This window comes from Lynx canadensis, chromosome D3, assembly GCF_007474595.2.
Source record: "Lynx canadensis isolate LIC74 chromosome D3, mLynCan4.pri.v2, whole genome shotgun sequence".
Taxonomy (NCBI): Eukaryota; Metazoa; Chordata; class Mammalia; order Carnivora; family Felidae; genus Lynx; species Lynx canadensis.
Genome location: NC_044314.2, coordinates 38,132,314 through 38,158,382, shown reverse-complemented (window position 1 = coordinate 38,158,382; position 26,069 = coordinate 38,132,314). Strand labels below are relative to the sequence as shown.

Here is a 26,069-nt window from a genome sequence, read left to right as displayed (position 1 = left end):
CTGTGCTAAGTCACTCCACTATACAGACTTCACTTGAAAGGATGCTGCGAGAGCTGGAGGTAAACTTTCCCCTGAGTTCCAATAGGAGGGGGTGGGGAGGGGGGAGGTAATGTATGTGTTCTCCAAGGGCAAAAGGAAGGATTCAGACAACAGGTTCTTTGAGTTTCAAACACTGGAGATCAGCGAAGGTCAGGAACACTTCCAAAAGCAGCAGATACTGAGCCGGGTCTTGAAGCCAGAACATTTTCTCAATTCGTTTCATTAAAAACAAGTATTGTTCCAAATGGACCGGTGCCCACATCAATAATCTGGAGTTAGCTTCTCCAGCCTGGATTCCGTTTTCCAAATAGAATCCAAATATCAACAGCACCAAAAAGCAGATTTGAAACCTCAATAAAATGTGCCATGATTGCACTGTTATGGTATTATTCGGTTTAGAATTGCCTGGTTTGATTAATAATGTTCATGACAAAATTAGTTTGCCCCTTATTATTAATTGTTCCCCAGGTAGGAGTACAAACACTTGGTATAAAAAAAACGGAAGCACGCCCCCAGCTACAGGTACTTAATTCAGGGTGTGGAGTCGCCTTTTCAAGACCCCTCTTCTCAGCCACGCTGGCCTCCTCTTTCTTGGTGGGGCCCAAAGGCCCTGCTCTTTTGGCTGGCACTTTATCCCAAGTGACCAACTCTGGCTTCCAAGGGCCCCAACCTGAGCGCAACCTTCCAACCAGCCCGCAGACAGGTCACCTCGGACCTGCCGCGACCTGTGCTCGGCTGGGGTCTCTACCCACACTCCGCACCCCTGGAAAAGGGTGGCGCGGCCAGCTCTCCAGGGTGGACGAGCCGAGCCGCGGCGGTGGCGGTGGCAGAAGGCGAGTCACGTGCGGCAATGGGGGCGGAGCGCACCCGGCCTGGTGGGTGGAGAAAACAAAGCCCCCAGCTGTCAGTAGAGGAAGGAGGCGACAGCGCCGGAGCAGGTGAGTCAAGTGCATTTAAAGCGGTACCGCCCTGGCGCACCCCGACACCTCCTGCCCGGGCGCAGTCCCTCCCAGGCCAGGCGCTGGCCGCGCCTCCTCCCGCCGCCGGGGGGCTGCAGTCTGCGGGTCGCGGAGCCAGCGGGACCCCGGGGTCCCTGGTGCCCTGCAAGAAGTTGTGCAGGGGTCGGCCCCGCGGCTCGGGGATGTGCACCCGCCAGCGAGCGGCACCCCTTCTTCGTAGCCCCAGCGCTGCGCACCCGGGAAGAGGGGAGGGAGTCGGGCTGCCACGCTGGCAGAAGCAAAGTGGACTAGCTCTGGGGTGAGGGCCGGGACTGTCCAGGACGCGGACACTTGGCGCTGGTGCCGAGGGGGGTTTGGGGGTGCGCTCCCGCAGCGCGCAGACCTGGAGGCGCCAGAGTTGGGGCGCAGGGACCGAGAACCGAGGGAGCTGGCAGGGGCAGCGCACTTCGGGCAGACCAGGAAGTGCAGCGCGCTGGCGCCGGCCTGCTGGGGATCAAACGCTAGACCCCCGGCCCTGCCGCCGCCGCGGGTGCTTGCCCTCCGGCGGAGGCGAACCCCACAGCTCCCCATTCCAAATCGGGCTCCCGCTGGTGCTCCTGGCGCCCGGGACCTGGGAGCCAGGTCTGGGGAAATGAGAACGGGTTGTTATTCTGACCCCAACGGGTTCTTCTGCAGAGATCACCCTGGGCGCAGGGCGAGGGCTACTCGGCGACTCCTCACTCTGCTTCCGTAGGAAATTCTTCAGTCCACCCTTAGAAGGGTTGCGCGGAAGCCCAGAAATCCCACAAAGGGCAGGAAGGAGGGGTGGGCACAGAAAGACCTTCCCCTCTGAGTCTGGAGCGTTCGGTAATGCAGACTTTCAGATAGTGGATCTGGCCACCCCTTGAGTCACTTTGCCAGTGCCTTGCCAAGTGCCGCCTGGCGCAGAAGGCAGAGCTATAACCTCGGAGGAAGGGGCGCTGCAGCCATTTGATCAGGAGGAGCCTTTGTCTTAACCCCCAGTCCCCTTCTGCTAGTCTTCGCTGGGTCAGTAGCGCGTGGAGTAATTAATATTCCGAACATTAGCCATCCCTTCACTTTGGCACCAGCCGACACTGCTGTCCCCTCCCTGCGGGTTTTCGCCAGCACTTGCTCACGTCCTCTCTTCCAAAAACATGGAACGTGGTCCAGACCCGCTAAGCAAGAGGAAGTCACTAAACGCACTATAATGCAGTCACGTAAAATCAAGGGTTAAGTGTTCAAACCTGCACCCGCCCGCCAGCGAGGAGACGGAAGAACTTTCTCGATTAGCATAGTATCTACCCTGGGGCCGCGCTGAGAGGCGGCGGTTCGGTCCCAGCCCAAGTGAAGCGTGCAGTACCGTCTTGATTGTGCTTTGACGCAGCACCTGCTTCTAATCTGGGAGGACCCGAGGCTTACAGCTTTGCGGAGCAAGACTCTGTGGGATGAAACAGAGCAGAGATCAAAAGGTAACAAAAAAGAATAGCAACATTTGAGACGCTTCTCTTGAGCACTAAATATAGCCAAGTTTTTGGTAAGCTAAGAGGGAAGATGGTCCTTGACTAGCCAGTGTCTCTTCTGAAAATGCCCCCTTGCTTTGCTAGCGTTCTTTGTGGCTGCCAAACTAATTAAATTATCAGGGGCTATGTGTCACTAGATCTCCAGGATGGTTTGGGAGGCCACCAGGTGGTCATTAGTGATGCTTAACTGGTAAGTTTCACTTGCATGGGAAGAGTGACCTTCTCCATCGCAAAGGTTCCCAAACTTTGCTGTCTGTTAGAATTACCTGGGAAGCTTTGGAAAATCCTGATGTCCATATCTCATCCCAACCCATTTAAATCAGCCTGTTTGGAGATGAGAGCCAAGCATCGGGTTTGTTATTTGTTTTATTCATCTTTAATCGCCAGGTAATCCCATTGTGGAGCAAAGTCTGAGCAACACTGACGCAAAGGAGTTCAGTGGCCAGCAGCTGCAAGGCTTGCAAGACAAGATGCCAGTTTAACTACTTGGGGTGGGGGCGGGGGAGAAGCTCGAACTGGAGTGCCGCCCACAGACGCCCTAGGGCGGGGACTGTCACCGGGCGGCTTGGCTGGCGGTGACACCTGCCACATCATCTTTCACCCCCTCTTGCCTTAGGTCCGGTTCCTATTGGAAAGATCGAAGTTCACTGTCAGTGTCTGGTTTCTGCATGGTTGTTAAGGAGCCGGTAGAAACTTTCATTCCCCGTGATGACTCACGTGCACAGGCAGTGGGGAAACCCAGCAGAAACTAACTGGGAGCAGCCTGGTGAGTCAGCAGACTTCATTCTAAGGCGGAGCCCCGGGGAATAGGAAGTAATTACATCCAGTAGCTTTTTGACGCGCACTATTCCACTCCTTTGAAAGCGTGTTTGAATATCTGATCAGGATATGTTTGCTCGTAGACGCTGGTTCCTTTTCCAGCACCCTGTTCCACTTGCTCATTATAATGCGCTCTCCTGTTAGAGGAGGAAACACAAAACCAACTAGACATCTTGTAATTTCCTTGGTGGAAGGCATATAAAAAAAAAAAAAACCCTGGAGAATGTGAACTGGGTTTGGGTTATTTCAAATATGTGAAGTAGAGAGGATGAATTAGCACTGCGTAAGTTTTGAGTATAGAAAACTCAAATACTGTTTGATCACACTCTCAGTGGTGGATTAAAGGGTCTATTTAAATAGAAATGGTTATATCTAACATTTTGCATGAATATGTTTGCTATTAATGATTTCTTGCTTTAAAAAAAAATCCCTAAGACACGACCCTTATAAGATAACTTGTTTCAAAACGTACACAGGTTAGGGGGCGCCTGGGTGGCTCAGTTTAGTGTCTCACGTGGGCTCAGGTCATGTTCCACAGCTCAGAGCCTGGAGCCTGCTTCAGATTCTGTGTCTCCGTCTCTCTGTTCCTCCCTAGCTCGCACTTTGCCCGTCTCTCTCAAAAATAAATAAACATTTAAAAAAAGTTTTTAATGTACACAGGTTATTAAGTATACTTATTTTTCTTTTTTAAATTATCATTATTATTTTTAAACTTAGCTCCAAGTTAGTTAACATAGACTGTAATAATGATTTCAGGAATAGAATTTAGTGATTCATCACTCACATATAACACCCAGTGCTGATCCCAAAAAGTGGCCTCCTTAATGCCCCTTTTGCCCATATGGCCCTTCCCACCCCCCCCCACAAAACCCCTCCAGCGACCCTCAGTTTGTTCTCTGTATTTAAGGCTCTTGTAGTTTGTCAATAAACGTATTTTTCTTATTTTTATTACTCGTAACTTCAATTTTTATACCACTCCTCTCTTCATTACCTTTTATATCACCATGACTGAGTCTACCTGCTTCCTTCCCCATTCTGTTTCTTTAAGGGGGAACAACAGTGCCTGGCACACAGCAAGCATTCAATATTATCAGCTACAGAACTTTGTTGGAATCTCTCCTAGCCCCTATGTACCCTGCTTGGTATTCTCTCCCAGGAGCCTTTCTGTCTGCAGCTCCCATAGCACAGAGCATAATACCTTTCGTGTTGTGAATGCTATTTGTGTATGCTGAACATTATCAAAAGGTGGGGAGAACATTTGAAAGCAGAGCATCCTGAGTACGTTCAGTTGTTATTTTCCAAGACGGACATTCTGGATATGTGGGCGCTAAAGGTGCATCACAATTCTTAAGTGCTATGAAATGGTAGCTCGTTTGTTCATTTACAGTTTTACCATAAAAACAACCTAGACTTCTGAGCATAACTAGTAACTGTTAGAATACTTAACTACACTCTCATGTGAAGATTCACCTCACAAAAGTTTGCTCTCTGCCCATTATGATGGAAAAATCACATCCAACTATCTGGATGCCTAAAGGAATTCATCAAGCTAGGAGAGTTCTTTCAGAGCATTGCAAGTTAATAGTTAAACAGCTTTTATTGTCATCGGCCTTGATTAAAACTAGCACAAGTGGGGCACCTGGATGGCTCAGTCGGTTAAGTGACCAACTTCAGCTCAAGTCATGATCTCACGGCTCAAGAGTTCGAGCCTCGCATCAGGCTCTGTGCCGACAGCTCAGAGCTTGGAGCCTGCTTCAGATTCTGTCTCTCTGCCCCTCCCCCACTCACACTCTATGTCTCTCTCTTTCGCTCCTTCAAAAGTGAATAAACATTAAAAAAATTTTTTTTTAAAATAGCACAAATATATTTAAATAGCCAGCATATTTTAAAATGAGAAGTTGGATATATTCTTTGACACATAACACCAGAAATAAGTGTTAATAAGAATTTCCAAAGGCCAAAGTGATGGAAATGAGCCCATTCTCATTTCATTTCTGTGTAGCTAAGAAAAGGCACTGGGGATACATTTCTGAAATTCCAGCCCCTTTCCTGGGAGTTGTAAGATATTGAAAGGCTGAAACATAGTCTAGAAGAATGGGTCTAATCCAGATTAACGAGAAACTGTTCATCAGAGGATGGTGTAGACCTAGTTCTGTAATATTTACAAGTAAGCCAGAAGCGGTGACGTAGAAAGAAGGGGTATCACCTCAATTTTAGAAACTGAAGTTTTTGGGATAGATCAGAATCATTCAGGTTTTTTGTTTGTTTTTTGTTGTTTTTTTTTTTTTACCTTAAATTTATACAGCCCTTTGGTCTCCTTAGTATATCAGGGCCTAAACATAACTCTGGTAGAGAGAATTCCCATGCGCCAAAGAGCACAAATCCCAATATTAAATGATACTCTAAAGTGATGAGAAACCAGGGGTACTGACTCTATCATGTAGCTGTTTCTTGAATAGAGTGGAATATAATCTTGCTTGGAGGTTTTGGCTAGACAAGTTCAGTTCTAACACACATGATGATCTCACCAACTTTATTCTGAAGTAATCAACCTTTGGACTAGACCAACCCCCCAAAAGCTGAGCTATTGTTTGCTTCTTATCCAGATAACCAAAATAGGAAGTTTTAGAATCTTTGCCCAAATCATAGAAACATAAACTCTCTTGTTTGAAGGGCCCTTACAGGTTAATAATAATCATGCCATCCAACAAAAACTTAAACTTCCTGTATAGCTTCTTACTAAATAGTCCTTCAATTTACATGTCAATGTCTCCCTCGCAGCACATTACATCCACAGAGCATTGTCTGCGGCACTCACCCTCTGGAGACCACAAAGAATAAAATCCAACTATCTTACATATTTACCTGCAACCATCTTAGATGCTTACAGTGAATTTATTCTCCCTGATCAGGAAGATCTGGCTATAGTGTTTCAAATCTACTAATTGCACGATTTTTTTTTTGCACCAAATTTGAAACCATAAATTTGAAGAGAAGCATTCAAAATTGTGATTTGTTACCCCAGAGTTACAGAAGATGATTATTGGTAAAGTTCCTTCCAACAAACCTAATAATCTACACCCTTCAAAAGTGACTCCTGACCAACTCCACGTAATGGCACTAGGCTTGTGTTGAGTTGAAAGCCATGGCTCTGTGTGTTTTGGAGATCAGCAAAACTATGACCCACTGTCTGTGGTTGTATGTCCTGTGAACTAAAATTGGTTTCTGTGGCTTGCTTAATGGTTGAAAACATATCAAAAAAAAAAAAAAAAAGAAAAGAAAAGAAAAATATGTTGGGACTCTTGAAAATTATACAAAATCCAAATTTCAGTGTTCAAAATAGTTTTACTGGGCTATAGCCATACTTATTCACTTATGTTTTGTCTATGGCTATTAGTGCTACTGAAACACGGTAGTTTCACCAAACACCATTCGGGCCACCAAGCCTAAAATATTTACTAAGTATTTAGGTACAAATTGGCATGCCCTTGATTTATTCTCATTCAACATACTTCGGTTCTGAATGAGAATTTGCTCACTTAGTCTTTTTTCAGTTTTTTTTCCCTGTTAGAGAAGGCAAAAAAAATTGTTTCCAAACATAGGTAACTCACTAAAAATAGTTTAGTTTCCTATTTCCCTTTTGGGTGCATGTACTTTGCAAAACAGCAGTACTTTTCTAAAGCATATGTGAATTTTTGTGAATGGCGAACTATAAAACTTCTGAACCTTAACAGGCCCAAACAGGGCAGTGCTGACTTACGTTGAGCCAATGTCAGTGTTTCCAATGCTCCAGGAGATGGGAAAACACACCCTTGACAGTGAGCCCAGGGTGACACTTGCCTTAACTCTTTAGCAGTAGGAACTTCTTTTTCTCAAACCTGTGAGGGCATTTTTTGCTTATTTGATTGAGCGTATGAAGACATAATTTGAAGATGTATTCAGATTTGAAATTTTTCATTGACGGTCATTTTACACACTTAAAACATGATGTGGAAACTTGCCGGTTTTGAAAATCACACTACTCCTCTAAAGTATACATTTAAAATAAATTGCTCTCTACTTACAAAGGCAAGGATCATTAAATAGTAAGCAGTTTTAGAGTGTCTGGGTGGCTCAGTCGGTTAAGCATCCGACTTCGGCTCAGGTCATGATCTCACGGTTCGTAAGTTTGAGTCCTGCATGGGGCTCTGTGCTGACAGCTCAGAGCCTGGAGCCCGCTTCGGATCCTGTGTCTCCCTCTCTCTCTCTGCCTCTCCCCCACTTGTGCTCTGCCTCTCTCTCTCAAAAATAAACATTAAAAGAATTTTTTTAATAATAATAATGAGCAGATTTACAGTCACTTACATCCCTAGAAGCTGACATTATGCCATAGACAATTTAGTTTGAAACTTCCAAATTCAGAAACAGATCAGATCATGATCCAGAGATGAAAATTATTTGCCTTCTGCCCAAGGATAGAGAGATTACTATTAAGATTCTAGAAAGAACCTTTGAAAGAGCAATAACAACATTAATGAGACCTTGTCTTAATTTTTTACTTTAAGCGTTGCCTCACGAAATTTCCTTCAGTTAAGAGAACTTCCTCTTTTGTTAATGCCACCGACTGTAAATGAGTTTCACTTAGATTAATAGAGCAACTTCAAGGGTTATAGATAACTCGTCCTCTTCCTCCCTTCCAGAATCAGTACACCTGCAATTCAGAAACCAAAAAATGATAGTTTGGGCTTCTTTTTTTCACTACATCAAACAATGCATTGCAGATAATGTAAAGTTTGAGGAACCTGAGATCAGCTAAATAATTTCTAAAAACAAAACAAAACAAATTATAAGGGCATTTAACCCCATCCTAGGACTATTGGCAGTAATGGCATATAGATATTTAACTCCTGAGGGGACTTAACTTACTCTTGCTCATGATGGAGTATTTGGGGGGGAAAGATAAAGGGGGACAACTGAGGACAAATTGTGTAACCAGTTCAAGTTAAAAAGCAACTTTCCTCCCTTATCATAATGTAGATTTCATATTTTGCTAACAAGATTTTCTTTAATATAACTTGTGCCATACATATATCACATGTAGCTCTCCCCAGGAGAGTTCCAAAATTAAACACTATGGAGGGTTCTCAAAAAGTTAAAAATACAGCTACCTTATGATGCAGCACACTGCTGGGTATTTACCCAGAGGATACAAGAATACTAAATCAAAGGGATATGCGCACCCCAATGTTTACAGCACCATTATTTACAACAGCAAGATACGGAAGCAGCCCAAGTGTCCATTGGGTGATGGATAAAGAAGATGTGGTACACACACACACACACGCACACACACGCACACACACACTACAATACTATTCAGCCATGGAAAACAATGAAATCTTGCCATTTGCAATGACATGGATGGAGCTAGAGAGTATAATGCTAAGTGAAATAAGTCAGAGAAGGACAAATACCATAGGATTTCACTCATATGTGGAATTTAAGAAACAAGCAAGCAAAGGGAAAAAAAATGAGAGACACGAAGCAAGAAACAGACTCTTTATTTTCAAGTTTAGTTATTTGTTTTGAGACAGAGAGAGAGAGCAAGCATGAGCAGAAGAGGGGCAGAGGGCAGGGGGAGAGGGAAAAAGAATCCCAAGAGGGTTCTGCGGGGCTTGTACTTGCAAACAACGAGATCATGACCAGAGCCGTGACCAGGGGACGCTTAACCTACTGAGCTACCCAGGCGACCCAGCAGACTCTTTCTTAAAACTTTCTTTAAAGTGTATTCATTTCAAGAGAGACAGATTGAGTGAGAGGGGGAGGGGCAGAGAGAGAGGGAGAGAGAGAATGCCGCACTGTCAGTGTGGAATCCAGTGAGGGGCTCAAACTCAGGAACCGGGAGATCATGACCTGAACTGAAACCAAGAGTCAGACGTTTAATTGACTGAGCCACCCAGGCACCCCCCCAGCGGACTCCTAACTATAGGGAACAATCTGATGGTTACCAGAGGGGAAGTGGGTAGGGGAATGGGCTACATAGTTGATGGGGGTTAAGGAATGCACTTGTTGTGATACACACAGGGTGATGTATGAAAGTGTTGAATCCCTATATTATATACCTGGAACTAATATAACTCTGTATGTCAACTAACTGGAATTAAAATAAAAACTTGAATTAAAAAAAAGTAGTTCTAAAATGAAGATTTATTGTATTTTTCCAGAGTAAGAAATTCGTAAGTTTCAATTGCTTGAACAGGGGCAGAACACTCGAGCATTTTGCTAACAGATAAACCTTGGTTTTAACTTAGAATTAATTACAAACAACGTGGCAAGAACAACTCTTGGTATTTGGAGTTAGTCAGAGAAGGTAAAATAAGCCAGAAAAAGCAGGTGGAAAATGAGGTGACTTCTTTCAGTTTTGCTAAAGTGTGCCAAACTTGTTATTGGATGTCATGCATGAAAGTGAAACCAGAGGACTCGATTACCCTCTTTATTTTTTTCAAACATAATTTATTGTCCAGTTAGCTAACATACAGTGTATACAGTGTGCTCTTGGCTTCGGAAGTAGATTCCCACTTACATACAACACCCAGTGCTCATCCCAACAAGTGCCCTCCTCAATGCCCATCACCCATTTTCCCCGTCTCACCCCTGCCTCCCCCCCATCAACCCTCAGTTTGTTCTCTGTATTCGAGAGTCTCTTATGGTTTGCCTCCCTCTCTGTATGAAACTATTTTTTCCGCTTCCCTTCCCTCCTGGTCTTCCATTAAGTTTCTCAAGTTCCACATATGAGTGAAAACATATATCTGTCTTTCTCTGACTGACTTATTTCACTTAGCATAATACCCCCCAGTTCCATCCACGTTGTTGCAAATGGCAAGATTTCACTCTTTCTCATTGCCTAGTGGTATTCCATTGTGTATATAAACCACATCTTCTTTATCCATTCATCAGTTGATGGACATTTGGGCTCTTTCCATGATTTGACTATTGTTGAAAGCGCTGCTATCAACATTGGGGTACAAGTGCCCCTATGAATCAGCACTCCTGTATCCTTTGGATAAATTCCTAGTAGTGCTGTTGCTGAGTCATAGGGTAGTTCTATTTTTAATTTTTTGAGGAACCCCTACACCGTTTTCCAGAGCGGCTGCACCAGTTTGCGTGCCCACCAGCATGCAAGAGTAGATTCCCTTCTTTAAAAGCTGGTAGAGGCTGCTTTCAAACAACTGATGAGCATCCCTGCAACCACCTTATGCATTCTTTCCTTCTTTCAATAATTTTAAAACCCAACCAGCTTGCCAGAATTTGATCCATTACAAAGAACATTTCATGATTCTAACCAAGAAACCGCTGTCTCTATTTTCCCGCTGATCTTCTTCAGTCTCCAAAAGAGAGGGAGCTAAAAGGAAAACCCTTCTGCTCTGCTCCCCCTGGTCCTTCCCCAAAAGGAAACTATTGACGGAAGATTTTTTTGTTAGTTTCCAGCTTGCCTTCTATCACAACTTTTTTCTCAAGTGGAGTCTTCTGGGCACAAATCTTCTAAAAGGAGTTTCCACAAATCAACAGCATAACAACCAAGTGCTGTATGTGTTACTGGCAAATCCGGAAAGCAGTTCTCGGTGCAGTTAGTGTTTAAACAGCACTGTCAGGGGGTCTGTTCGTTCTCCACGCTACCTGTTCTCTCAGCATTTCAGGGTAAGTTAGAATTTGGGGGAACGGGCGTTTCTCTTGGGTTGCCAGGTGAAATACAGGATGGCTAATTAAATCAGAATTCTAGATAAGCAATGATTTTTTTTTTTAGTGTAACTATGTCCCATATATTACATATATGTATTACGTGGGGTATACTCATACTAAAAGAATTAGTCTTTTAGCTAAAATTCAAACGTAACTGAGCATCCCATTTTTTTGGTTGTTTGGAATTTTGTTTAGTGTTTCTCATCTCTTTTTTGTTTTCTCCAAATTTGCAACCCTACTTCTATCCCATCATAAATGTCAAAAGGCCTAGCTTTTCTGGTCTGTAAAATATCTGATCTGAGACTCTATGTCCAAGGTAATACATTAAAATGTCTGCCCTGCTTTCACCTACTGAAGAAAAAAATCAAGCTATTATCTGCAGTATCTGCACAATGAGGGGAAATAAGTAGAAACTAGAACTAGAAAATTGGCCATCTTATTTTGTAAGCTATTGAAAGGTACCTTCTATTTTTTTACAGACCTTCTAATTCAATAGATACATTGATAGGTAGATTGTTAGCATGACATTGCTAATAAAAGTTGATGATTTCTAGTGAGTCCAAGGAAGTTCACTCCCAGGGGATTCCAAGGATGCCTTGTTAGTTGTGTGAGGTCCCGGGCCTGCAGCTTCAGTACGCCAGAGGAGTGTCTTAAAATGCAGGATTCGGGCTGACCCCAGACCTTGGCAACCAGTCCTTACGTTAACAAGATCTGTAGGTGATTCACATGCACATGAAAGTTTGAGAAACTCTGAAACAGAGGATTCACTTTTTTCACACATAAATTGGCCTTTTGATTTAATACCGTGTTGAAATAATCCTTAACAAAATTCCCTTTTAACACCTAAGAAGAAATAGTTTCTTTTGATCAAATATCTTTGATATGCAATTATTATATTTCTGTTTTCTTATGAGAATCCTAAATGACCATTTCTAATATTGTTTTATAATCTACATATTTAACAAAATAAGACAAGTATAAGTATGAAAAAGACTCTCATGGGATGCCTGGCTGGTTCAGTCAGTAGAGCATATGATTCTTGATCTCAGGGTCATGAGTTCAAACCCCACACTGGGCATGGAACCTACTGAAAATTTTTAAAAATTTAAAATTCAAAAATTCAAAAAAAAAAAAAAGACCTAAGGACTTACCAGACAGCCTGTTATAAATAACATCCCTGGTTTGTCTTTCATCAATAACCCATAAATTAAGTGGCACACACTTCCTGGGCCTCAAGTCACCAGCAAATCTGTGTTTCTTCATTTCATATATTTTAAGTGGATAATTATATGCCAGCACCACATGTTTATATATTTACATCCTTAGGTTCCTTTAAAACTGAACAGAGGGCGGGGCGCCTGGGTGGCTCAGTGGGTTAAGGGTCTGACTCTTGATTTCCGTTCAAGTCATGATCTCCCAATTCATGAGCCTGAGCCCCATGTCGCTCTCTGTGCTGACAGTGAGGAGCCTGCTTGGGATTCTCTCTCTCAGCCTCTCTCTCTCTCAAAAATAAATAAACATAAAAAAAAAAAAAAAAAACAAAACTGAACAGAGGGCATGCAATTTGAGCCTATGGCAAGCTCCAAACTGGTCTGTGAAATTCTGAGTTTTAAAAACTCAGAGAAAAGGTTCCATAGATTTTGATTCCTTTCACGTTCGAAATCCTCACATCCTTTGCCTGCCCACCTGTTTTTTGTTTTTGTTTTTTTAAGAAGTTACAGCGGTCTGGGGCGCCTGGGTGGCGCAGTCGGTTGAGCGTCCGACTTCAGCCAGGTCACGATCTCGCGGTCCGTGAGTTCGAGCCCCGCGTCGGGCTCTGGGCTGATGGCTCAGAGCCTGGAGCCTGTTTCCGACTCTGTGTCTCCCTCTCTCTCTGCCCCTCCCCCGTTCATGCTCTGTCTCTCTCTGTCCCAAAAATAAATGAACGTTGAAAAAAAAAAATTTTTTTTTAAAAATAAAAAAAAAAAAAGAAGTTACAGCGGTCTGGAGGCACCTGGGTGGCTCCGTCGGTTAAGCATCTGACTTCTGCGCAGGTCATGATCTCGCAGTTCGTGAGTTTGAGCCCCGCAACAGGCTCTGCGCTGACAGCGTGGAGCGTGCTTGGAATTCTCCCTCTCTCCCCCTCTCTCTGCCCCTTCCCTGCTTGTGCTCTCTCTCTCTCTCTCAAGATAAATAAATACATTTTTTAAAAAGAAGTTACAGGGTTGTGTCACAGCAAAAATTCTGGAACTGCAGCAAGAACATTGGACGGCCTGAGGCTTAAAACTAGTTCTGCTGCTGACTGGTTGTCTTTGGAGATGTTACTTACCATCCTTCATCAATGCCCCTCCAGTTAAGTTTTCTCATCTGTCAACTTGAGACACTAGAGCCCGGCATTGTCTCACAGGATTCTTGTAAGACTCGCACAATGTGTGAGTCTTTATGAAGACTATAATATGTAGAGTGACACGTAGATTTGTTTAGTAAGCTTCACGTATGGCTGGCAGTTGACTAAATATTATATATGTAGTTTCCTGCAACACACCTAATTTGGAAGAAAGGTGATGTTAATTTTAAGAGTTCCATGTATGCGCTGGGAATGGAACCACAGAGCACGTATCTTAGAGACGTATAGCTTTTGGCCATATATCCTTAGCAATCACAACCTTCCCTTCTGACCCTCAGGAACTTAAAAGTTCTCCCCCTTTCCTGTGACAGCAAGGTGCTCTGGGACACCAAGCAATGAATTCCTCACCGGGATGCCACTCTTTGCTCTGTGAAGTCAAAAGATACAACGCTTGGTGTTTTTCTTCTGTCCAAATTCTATATAATTCCTCTCGCATTTTTTCCCCAGGTGAAATTTTACGGATGGACTATAAAAACACGCTTCAATGTTTTTAATTACTTGACTCCTTCTATAAAATATTATTCCTTCAAAAACACAGCTTTTTCTGTAGTGATCATAACCTTGTCACTACATAATCGTTGCCATCACTCACTAAGTAACTGTGTATCTTAGCCCATCACATAATCCCGGATTGGAGGAAGCCGCGTGGTCATTTTGTCAAAAGACACCCCAGTACAGAATTCCCCTCACCAGCACATGGAAGAGAAACGAATGTATCCTTCTGTGGTTGTTTTAATAAATGCCACACAAAATTCATGAGCGAGAGTTTGACAACGATGAGGAAGGGGCGAGAGGGGCGAGAGGGGGACCACTCCTAATCTTACCACCACCGTTCAACTATTAAAAATATTTTTTTCCCATTTTTGTGTAAAGCTTTTATTGACTGTATTCGCACTCAACAATGTTTCACATAAACCTCTCCCTTACCGTGCTGAATGTTGCTCCCCACATCCAGCATGATCTTTCTAGCTTCAATGTCTCGGAATGTTTTTCTGCCCAAGGCGTCTTTCCTTGGTTAACTCAAGCTCAGCCTTTGTCTTATGTCAGGTGTTCATTCCTCGAGGTCCTTGCCACCCAGAGTGTGCTCCCCGGACCAGCGGCTGTTGCATCACCTGGAACATCTTACAAATGCTGAAGCTTGGGCTCCACCCCAGACATTCTCAATCGGAATCTGCACTGTAGTAAGATTCTCAGGTGTTCTGGATTAACATTTGAGAAAGGCTGTTCTGGAAAGCCTTTCCTAACCTCCTAGCCATTACCTCTCCCCACCTCCCACAGCCCCACCCATCCAGGATAGGTCAGGTGACTCATTGCAGTTTGCCTTTCATTCCCCACACATGGGCCTCCCCAGCACATAAATTGGTTGGCGGTCGGGATGGACTCGTATTCATCTTTACGTCCCCCAGGTCCGAGTGGAGCATAATTGATACGTAAGCATTCAATATTTGGAGTTGTTTTGTCATGTTCTGACCCCACTGCTTTGTAGGTGAAAAGAGATAGGTGGAAGTTTTGTTTCCGTGCTGGGAAAGTGGGTATTTAGGTAGGACTCTCAGGGTCACTGGCTCATGTTTGGGAGTCTTTTGTTGCATAGTAAAGACTATGGAAAACTTACTGGGGGTTGAGGGGAGAGAAATGCTTCTGTGTCTGTGAATAACTCCAGAAAGGCCACTGTTGGAATTTCATCTTTTTTTGTTTAAGGCATTTAGTATTTGTTAAACACCAACATCTCTGAGGGAACCTGCAGGGGCAGAACCTGCAGGGAACCTGGCAAGCGTTTGGTAAGACCTAGAGATAATGGTTCTCTGATGGAGTATACGCATAGGTGTTAGGAAAGGTAAATGGTGGAGTGCTGCAAAATCATTTCGAATCCTGATAGATGTTACAATGTGTTTTATCGTGAATCCTACCGTAAGTCACTTTTCCATTAAAAAAAAAAATCTGTTATCCAAAAAAATCTCATGATAGAACTCTTGTCCACCATCCTGCCTTTCCTCCAGCCCCACTTTCAAAGTGAACCCCTGATACCCTGAGGACCTTTTTTTCTTTTTTCCAGATACTGGTTTTAAAACTGTAGCCCGGGAGGCTGCTGTTTTGAATTAGCAGGAGACGGATGAGGGCTTTGGAATCAAGTAGTACCCAGAAACAAGAAATGTCTGTCCTGCAAGGCTATTGTTTGTCTTATTTGAAAGGAACCAGAGGCTCCTGGTACTGCTTACCAGCGGCTCTCACAATTAGCCCCATAGACCACGGGGAGTATAACTATATTGAAGAATGTGTGGCTTCTTTTCCCCTTTGGGAGCCTGTCGCTGTGCTGACCCATCACCATGGACACCAACTTGAGTGTGCATCTGAGTGTGGCCTCTCTTGTGGAAGAGTGTATTACATTGTTATTCTGTCCTAAGCTGCTTATCTGCGTGTCTGGTGATGCTATTCATCGTAATTTCGCCCAGACAGGGAACCTTGGGTGGGGTTTTTAAGAGTCATTTGACACCTTCAGAGTGTACCTTGTTGAGCAATCTGACGCAGGTGAGCCATGCAGGATGGGGAGAACAATTGTGTTCTGTACACTGTGACCTCAAGCCTAAGTCCTTTTGAGTCATATTTTCCCATGGGGTTTGTGGCCCCTCCCAAAGGAAAGAGACCTTTAACACTCAACTCGTATGAGGTTTCGTGGTTTCAGCGTTGCTCAGAGAATCTAAAAGCCACGTGTATTTTTTGGTTTTTCACATTCTGGGGAGTTTGTTTTTGAAAGTTAAGTAGTTAATAACTGTGTTATTGTTACTTTTGTATGGCGTGGGGAGACTTTCATACTTTGATTTCCCTATCTGAAAAAATTATCTCCTAAAGATCAGGAACAGAGGCTCTAAGAGCTTAAAAAACTAAGAGGAAGTTAAATTCCATTGATGAAGAATTAAAGTTTTAGAGAAAGAATACACTCAAAGAGGAAGCAGTAATATCTACCAAAATCTTCAAAAGAGAAATAAGCATGAGTTGGGAGTTAAGACCAAGAATGCTGGCCTCTCCTCTGCTTACACAATCTTTGCAAGTTAGACACCACATCATTCTTACTGTTCTTATTAACAAGTCAACTTAAATTGATTGTGGGGGGACATGGGTTGTGTCCCAACTCTGCTTCAGGTGCAATGCAAATAACTCAATTCACTTGTGACCTCTAGCCTCCTCGATTAGGAGGGTATCTTCCCTTTCCCTCTGCTTCCCCCACAAGATATCCCAGCGCTCCAAAAGGTAGCTGTGAATCCATCTCTTAGAATGAACTATAATAGGAAATGTAATGGGAACTGTACTTCAGAGAACCCATGAGCTTTTCAAAACATGAGGAAAATAAATCATTTCAATAGCACGTTAGCACTGTGAATTATTTAAATTGCAACAGGGCAGAAGTAGTGGTAGGATTTAAGCTTCTGACGTATGAGGCCATTGTAGATCCAAATAGGAAAGTGGTGGGATTTCTGGCAGAGAAGGCACATTTTAAAGAGCATCCACTCAGATCGCCTGCTGAGCTCCCTTTTCCCCACACGCCTGGTTGTCAGTATTTGGTCCTCTCTCCCTCAGCGGGCCTGGGCTGAGCTATACACAGGTCGTAGATCTTACCCTGTTAGAGATCAGGGAAGACCTGGACAAGCGGGACTACTGATCCAGTCCAGCAATGAGTTGTACTGAGCTGCCCCAGAGTACAGGCAGACACAAGAGGCCCTCCTCCTCCTGGCTCTCCAGCACCTTGTGCTCCTGGGAAGACCAGGGGGTGCGGTAGATCTCCCCATGGGGAGCAGAAAGGAAGCACCTTGTGGGATGGGGAGGAGCCAAAAGGCAGAAAAACTAGCTTCTCTAGGAAGATTTGAAAAGATTTGAAAGAAAGAAGGATCTTAAAACCCTGCATTCAGTGCAGTCATGTCTGCGAAGCATGAAATCCCTACAATGGCCTGATCTAACTAGCATTTGACCTAAAGCTAACAGGGAAAGTTCTACTTGTGATCAAAAGACGGCTTTGTTCTTTGCTTTTTTTTTTTTTTTTTTTTCTCCCTCCACTGCCAACCTTAATAGATCTGTGGTCAAGCCGTGGAACCTGCTGAGGTCACGGACTACAGAAGAGGCAGCACAAGAGGCTTCACCTATTGTGAGTGAGGGTCCTGCTCAAGGCCACACCCACAAGATCCCTTCAGATGGGCATTCTCTCCCATTCTTTCCAAGCCGTTGGTTTTTGCCATAGTTGATTGTACTTCAACTTCCTGATCCTGTGACTAATATTCAGATCCAATTGACGAGATGTGGTTCAAACTCAATTATTTAATAGTGATGATGATCATGAGTGTTTCCCATTTACAGAGAAATTTGCAGTAAAGGATGCTTCTATGTAGCACAAACACTCTAAGTAGCTGCACTTGACAGGAAACTATAAAAACTGGAGCCTGGAGTTAAAAAAAATTTTTTTTTAACGTTGTATTTATTTTTGAGACAGAGACAGAGCATGAACGGGGGAGGGGCAGAGAGAGAGGGAGACACAGAATCGGAAACAGGCCCCAGGCTCTGAGCCGTCAGCCCAGAGCCCGACGCGGGGCTCGAACTCACGGACCGCGAGATCGTGACCTGAGCTGAAGTCGGACGCCCAACCGACTGAGCCACCCAGGCGCCCCTGGAGCCTGGAGTTTAAATGGTATATGCACAGTTCACATAAGGGGGAGAACCTCAGTCCCAGGGAATTTATTCCAGGTCCAGTGCCCTTTATACCAGGCAGATTTACAAAGGAGAGTTGGATTCTCCACGTAGCCCTCAAAGTTCCCTTTTGTTCATAAAGCTATTCAATCGTAACAGCCTCCTATTTCCCATGGAAAGATGAATGGGGTTTCAAAAAATGGGTTGATAAGTCCATTTTGGTATACAGCCCATCACCGATGAGGACTCTTAATATTCTGACATGAATGGTTGCTTCTTTTCCCTCAGTTTGAATATGCAAGTTAAAATTTAAAAAGGCGGGGAAGGGGGAGGTGCACCTGGGTGGCTCAGTTGGTGAAGCATCTGACTTCAGGCCTTTTGGTTTGTGAGTTCAAACCCCACATCAAGCTCTGTGCTGACAGCTCAGAGCCGGGTGCCTGCTTCAGATTCTGTGTCTCCCTCTCTGCCAAAAATAAACATTAAAAGTTAGAAAAAAAAAAAAAAAAAAGAATGCAAGTGCACCCGGAGAAGTCGTGACTTGTCCAGGAGTGTTGTTAGAAAGTGCTGGCAATCTCAAAACCTACTTTGAACCTGATTCTTTTAGGCAAAATGACAGTTCAAGTATACTAGAGTTACCAAAAGAGTTAGCTTCTGCAAACTTAAGTTTTTTTTGCTCCCTTTTTGTTTTAGAGAGACTACTTAGCTCACCTGAGCATCCTCCTGTGTCTCAAGCACGCTGGATGTATGTGCAGTAAATTCAGCTGAGTCCCTTCCCTATGCAAGGGAAGATAAACATGGCTTCATTGAGGGCACCAGTGTAACCAAAGCCAGAACCAGCCATTTGGGTCAGCAGGAGAAGAAATAACAAATGGTTGTGATTAGCACTCCCCAACACATTTGCACAGATTAGTTGATTAGCTACACATCCTCTTGGAAAGTAGAGAACTTTCTCTAAGGACCTGAAACTCTTGATGAGTACGTGACCACTGGGGGATTAGGGATGTTGGGGGGGAGCAGTGGAGCAAGGAAAAATGTGTCCCAAGGATAGACTTTACCTCCTAAATTTTGCTTTGATCCATCTTTGGTGACAAGGTCTGAGCTATAAATGAGTTTACATCAGTTGGAATCGTCTGAGTGGATGGCCCATCTAAGTGCAGCCCCGATCAGCACATAACAGATTGTGGGAAGAGCTCTGAGAACAGATTCTATGCAACTCAGAGCGTGGTTCCTGGACCAGCAGCAGCATCTAGAAGTTTCTAGAAAGACAGAATCTCAGACCCCACCCCAGGCCTATAGAATCATAATCTGAATTTTAAGATTCCTGGCTGACTCGAAATCTGAAAAGCACTGCCATAAAGGAACCTGAGCAGGAAAATACTTCTTTTTCTCTAATTTTCAGAATGAGGAAAACAATGGCCTTCAAATCCTACAGATCATCCAGGAAACAGCAGTCATACATTTTTCCTTTTTGTTCTTGACCCTCCCTGTCAATATGCTTGCATTCACGGCCTCATGGTATAGTTATGAGTGTGTCTATTAGCCCCTAGATGGCTGCACTGTAAATTTCTCACCCTTTAGAGCCCCGGCACCTAGCAGGGTGCCTAGGACATAAAAGGTGTGTAACGTGATGTTCACGAGGTCCCAAGTCCTGGCCCTGCCACAAGCCTCCATGTAGCTGTAAGATGAAAATAAGAAATCACATCCCTCAGAATGTTACAGCGGGAAGTAAATGAGCTGATTCAGGGAACACACTTAGGACCGCACCTGACACATAGAAGCCGCACGTAAGCGGGAACTGTTCTCATGGGTTCAATAAATGTTACACAAATGAATGATTAGGAACTGCATAAAAAAATTATGAAGATTGAAACGTGGTGCTCTGTTGCTCCAAAAATATGAAATTGAATTTTAAAATGCAAAGAAAGCCTGGGCTAAGGGGAGAAAAAAAAGGAGAATGGGTCAGAACAGATTCATAGGAAAAGCATGTGATTTGAAACTCGGAAGACCAGAGTTTGGGTCCCAGCTCTGTCCTTGATCAGCTGTGTGATCTCCTACAATAAGTTCCTGTGATTGATGACTCTTTTTAGGGGTTAAGCAGAAAAGGGTTTTGTATCTAACCCAGTAGGAGGACAGGGCCCACCTGGTTCCTGGTTGTATCCCTACCTCTCAGCCCAGAGACGTTGTGTGATATTTTTGTTCAATTGGATTGGAGCATGCCCTCTCAATGGGGACAAAAATCAGATATTACAGTGGTTTGTGGACGTCTAAAGCTCTACCCTAACAGATAAAATCTATTCGGTAGTATTTAATTTCTTTGAGGTGGAGGGAGATGACCGGGAGGGAATGTCTAAAAAGACTCCTTGGAAGGCAGAGAGTGAGGGGAACCATCTGGGGAAAAGCTGATTTAGAGGGCTCTGCAACTCCATAGCAAATGAGAGTTTCTAAGGAAGAAAAATCAAGGAGCAAAAGGCAGTAGCCAAAAGGCAAGCACAGTGAACCTGTGGAGAAAGAATTGAGATTTCAAGATCTGAGTGAGATGATGTCTGTGAAACATTTTTACAAAATGGAGAGCCATCCTCTTCCCCGGTGCTGCCTGCAGGGGTGGAAGCCAGCTCCTGGTTGGGACCACTGCCGCCCCCAGACCTCTGGTGAAGCCCAAGTTTGGTAAAAAGAGGGCCAAGAAGTTCATCTGGCACCAGTCAGACCGAGGTGTCAAAATTAAGCACAGTTGGTGGAAACCCAGAGGCACTGACAATAGGGTACACAGAAGATTCAAGGGCCCGATCTTGTGCCCGACATTGACTACAGGAGCAACAAGAAAACCAAGCACATGCTCTCCAGTGCCTTCCCCAAGTTTCTGGTCCACAACATCAAGAAGCTTGAAGTGCTGCTGATGTGCAACAAATCTTACTGTGTAGAGATTGCTCACATCGTCTCCTGCAAGCACCTCAGAGCCCTTGTGGAAAGAGCAGCCCAGCTGGCCATCAGTCCCCAATCCCAATGCCAGGCTGCCCAGTGAAGAAAATAACAGACTGCTTATGTGCATGTCGTATTCGTGTTAATAAACCAATAGACTACAAAAAACAGGAAGAGTTACAGACCTGCATAATTGTGGAAAGAAAAGGCTTTAGGAAACATCTCAAGTTGGGTATTTGGCCCACATTTAGTTCTTAGAATAGATGGGGGTTTGTTTCCCTACACTCCACAACCCACCCACCCAAGTTTGATCCCTGATAACATAATCAGTACTTCTGTTCTGGAGTGTCACTAGATTCCAGATGAGTGGAACTCAGCCTAAATTTCCCCATTAAATGATTACTGATCCAGCCCCCAAATATTTTGTAAGTGGGTCTCCTCTAGAAAACTCCACAGTAGGACCCCCCACCAAAACAGTGTTGGTGGTAGTTACATGAGCATTATAGGATGCACACCAGCACCAACAGAAAACCTGGGGGGTAGAGGCTAAGCAAATAATCCTGAGTATTTCAAGAAGTTTCCATCCACTTAATACTTCTAACAGACTGCTGAAAATGTTAGTTTGAAGATCTTCCCACACAACACTACAAGTGGACAATGGCTGTCTACCTTTTGAGAGAGGTCTTAGCAACCCTTCGTACCTGGTATCCTAACCTTCTTGCTATGGCCAAAGTCTTATTAAATTTCCCGTTACCCATTCAATACTTCTACTTTGTTATTGTATCTCTTCTTTGGATGGTCAAAAGAATAAGACCATAAAGACAGGACACATGTAAAGGGAGGATTTAGTTTCCACTATAACCCAAAGGCTAAAATTAGGATGCTGGGCTCTTAAAATGAATCTGATCCCATTCACTGTGCTACTTTCTTTATTCACGAACGTTCTGCTACCTGTTATTAGCAGTCAACTTGTGAGGAAAGGAGCCGTTCTTCCATTCCAACTATTTTCAAGGGTATCTGATTATAAACAGATAAGAGGATAGTGAAGTCGTGTAATTATTAAGAACCTTTCACAGAATTAATACATATGGCATTCTCATGTAGTTTCTCAGGTCTGTCTTTTTTATTTTACTTTCATGCCTTGAGCACTGTGAGTAGTCTATTCTAGAATAGAAAGGGCACTCTCAAATTATTTTAATCCTGGTTCGCATGGGAAGTAGCAGATGGATAAAGGAGGATTCTAAGAGGGGGTGAGGCTCCATTTGTATGAAAAGAACTGAATTTCTATTTTATTATAGCTATGACTTAAGACCGTTTGGGGGGATTATATTTTATTTTTATAGAAGCCTAAATCACACGACCAAAAGAAGTTTTAACATCATTACCGTTCTTAATGTATTCCACCAAAATCCTTTTATCCGCCAGCTATAATTTTTCAAAAGCACTTAAATATACAATATGGGTCATTTTGTAGTCTGCCTTGATTAAGGAGAGGAATGTGTTGTACCACACTCAGTGCCCAAGAGTCAGTGTAATTTGACCTCCTTTACTTGCCAGATAATCTCATTTGGTTTTGGTTTCCCTGGTGTGTGCTCAGTTCTGTGCTTCCCGGCAGTCATGCCTCTCGGTCCCCTGAGATAGTTGAACTGGGCGGGCTCTTGACCTCCTGCTGCTGCTCTGGGGAAGGCCCTGAGTCCAACCCACCCAACCGAGGCCAATAATTGAGGTGGTGCTTGGCGGAGGCAGGACTCTTCAGAAGGCTAATATGGAGTAGGATCAGCCTAAGGATTAATAGTCTGTGACTTTCTGTTAATGCTTACATTCTGCTTTATTCCTAGAAAGTTGTGGACCTCCCACACTAAAGCATGTGATTTATAACTGGAGTGATTCGATATCTCACAGCAGCCCCAGGAGTTTGGAATTGAGGATACAGCTCATTCTGAAGGTCCAGAGATCACTTGGCCCTTCTCTGGAGGGGAAAACCTCAGTTCATGTCCCGGCAGTGTCCCCTTCCCAGAAAATACAGCCAGGAGCAACTGGAGAGGCTGTGACTCCCATCTCTTTTGTGCAGAGAATGCTTTAACCTTGCACTGATCAGAAGCCTCACTGGTTAGATACAGGGCACTGAAGAAAGAGCCAGATCTTTCAATGGTGGGGCACGATTGGAAAGTCTTCACAACCCCTTCTTAATTCTGATACCTCTTAAGTGCCTATGGCTATATGGCCAGACATGGAAGCAGTCTCTAGAGGGGACTCTCAAGCTAGGACAGATGCTCTATGCCCCACACATGGGATGCCAGAATTCCAAGTTTCTTCAAAGAAAGAGGATTTGGAATTGCTAGAGGATGAAGGAAAATAGACTTTTATAGTAACTGAGAATGTGCTCTGTTAAAGAGTTTGGCTGTGTCGTGACTCTTACTCTAACAAAGACACCTGCTCTCTGCAGTTAAAACCAGAAGGCCAAGAGACAGCGGCTGGCTCATTTCTGAGAAGCTGCCTAGCACTTAAAATAGGAAGAGTAGAAGTCAACGTGGTCTCTTCTAACGTAAAAGAAAACCCTGTAAGCTCATGCTTGTGTAGGGGTGGTTACGGTTGTGCTCTTCTGTAGTGTGACCCGGTTTAGAATACAGAACACCTACCTTGTCATCTACGAGAACCGTGGGGGATCAAATGCTAGTCCTGAGCCAATAATGGTGGGAATTGTTGGAAATTCTTGGATCGCCTGAACCTGAAGGTAGGAGAGATCGTTGCAAAAATGCAGAGCATAATAAACTCCTTAGAAGTTAGTTCTGGTTTTGAGTGTATTTGTATCGATACTTTGACTTTAAATGAAAGTTTATTAAGGTTAATGTGGAAAAGGGGTATGATAGAGAACTCTAAGGTAGGCAGGAGTGAACTGTTCGCAGTGGTTTCTGCATGCTAGAACCGTGGGGGAGCTTTTTTCTTGGATCTGTGCGAAGTGGGACAAATTCCCAACCCCATCTTGCCCACTGTTTGGGGGCTTTTGTTCTTCTCTAAAAAGGTAAGAAAATAAGAGAGCTTCCCCCTCAATTGTAGTTACTGGCCAATCTTTTTTAAATTAAACTTTTTATTTTTAGATCATTGTGCATTAACATGTACTTGTAAGGAATGATATGGAGCTCTCTCCCATGTACTCTTTACTCTGTTCTCCCGCTCTGTGGTAACATCTTACATATTTTTATGTTGGTCATTTGGGGAGCGGGGAGGTGCAGAGAGCAAAAGGGAGAGAGAATCACAATCAGGGTCCACACTGTCCATGCAGAGCCCAACAGGGGGCTCGATCCTATGACTGGGAGATGACAATTGGAGCCAAATCAAGAGTTGGACACTTAACTGACTGAGCCACCCAGGTGTCCCAACAGCTTACAAACGTATAACATCACAACCAGGATATTGACACTAATACGCGTTGAAGATACAGAACATTTCTATCACAAGGATGCCTTATGTTGCCTCTTTATAATCACCCCCTCTTCCTGCCACTCCTGCTTCTCTTTACCCCACAACCATTAATCTGTGCTCCAATTCTATAGTTATTTCGAGACTGTCAGATAAACGTAATCATACAGTATATGACCTTTTGAGATTGCCTTTTTTCACACAGGATAATTCTCTGGAGATTGGTCTAAGTTGTATGTATGAATTGTTCTTTTCTATTGCTAAGTAGCATTCTGTGGTAGGGATGTGCCACAGTTCGACTAACCGTTAACCTGTTGAAGGACATCTGGGTTGTCTCTGGCTTTTGACTACTGCTAAAACCAAACAAAACCGCTATAAATGTACATTTTAATTTGGAAAAATGCCTAGAGGTACAATTGGTGGATTGTATGGTAGTTGTGTGTTAAAACAAATGTTTGGCAGGGTAGCAGAACCCTTAGACGTTCTTATAAGTGATGTGACTGCTCTAGTTTCTTCACATCTTCATCAGTATTTCAAGTTGTCACTATTTATTTTAGCCATTCTGCTATGTGTGTAGTGATATCTCATTACGGTTTTTAATTTTCACCCACATAGTGGCTAATGTTAAATATCATTTCATATACTTATTAACTATATATCCTCTTCAGATAAATGCCTGTTCACGTCTTTTGCCCACTTTTCAACTGGATTTTTTTAATTGCTTTCAGAACTCTTTATTCTAGAAACTAGTCCTCTTGTGAGATCTATGGTTTGCAAGTACTTTCTCCTAGTTTATACCTTGTATTTACATCCAATTCACAGGGACAAAAGTTTTTAATTTTGATGAAGTCCAGTGTATTTAACTTTACCTTTTATGGATTGTGTTTTGGGTATCAAGGCTAAGAACTCTTTGCCAGGCCCTAGGTCTCAAAGGTTTTCTATGTTTCTCCTAGTTTTCTGTTTTGTATTTATACTGGGCTCCATTTTTAATTTTTACATCAAGTATGAAATTTATGGATAAGAACCGCTTTGCTGCTGTCGCACATCACAGATAAAACTGCCTCACCTGCCACCTTGCAAGGTTGTGCCTTACTGAGCACTTCTCTGCCACGAGCAGAGCAAAGACTGTCCGTGGCCTTCAAATCTATGGCGAAGGCCTGGCTTTTACAGTGGCATGCTATGGATGAAAGGCTGAGCAGACACTTGAGTCCATCAGACTCTTGTCAGAAAGGGTCACTTTCTAGATGCATGATATGGACATCGATCCACCACCCCGGATATGGCACCACCACCCTGAGCCTCAGTTTCTTAATTGGTATTAAGATTTTGAAGGTTAAATCAGATAAAATGTGTGAAATGATTGGTGCATAGTTTTCAGTAAATGATCCCATTCAAACTGACCCATTACAGCTGTTGGAAAATGAGCAAGGGGTCATTGTCAGCAGAAGAAGACCAATTGTATACAGCCAATCCTGAATTTTCAAAGGGTGAATTATCTAGTTTATAGGTAAACTTGGAACTTTTGTACTCTTGCTTCCTAGCTGGGTGGCCAGTCCTTTCCCTGGTAACATAGTTAAATAAGGTAAATGAAAATTTTAGCATAATTCAATTAATTGCTGG

General features: G+C 43.6%; 1 protein-coding gene across 4 annotated transcripts in view; it reads left to right on the top strand.

Moving 5' to 3' along the window:
- The first annotated feature begins 914 nt into the window (after window positions 1-914).
- MAPRE2 (microtubule associated protein RP/EB family member 2) overlaps window positions 915-26,069 on the top strand; it is a 158,916-nt gene continuing 133,761 nt past the window's right edge. The window contains exon 1 of one of the 4 annotated variants that reach the window (XM_030292303.1): window positions 915-977. Coding sequence is in view for 1 of the 4 variants with exons in the window: in XM_030292300.2 (XP_030148160.1) it covers window positions 2,444-2,467 (24 nt within the window). In the remaining 3 variants the exon portion in view is untranslated. Of the gene's footprint in view, window positions 978-2,324; window positions 2,468-3,151; window positions 3,285-10,501; window positions 11,015-26,069 lie in introns of those variants that run through there. The other 3 variants (XM_030292300.2, XM_030292304.2, XM_030292302.1) reach the window with 3 other exon arrangements.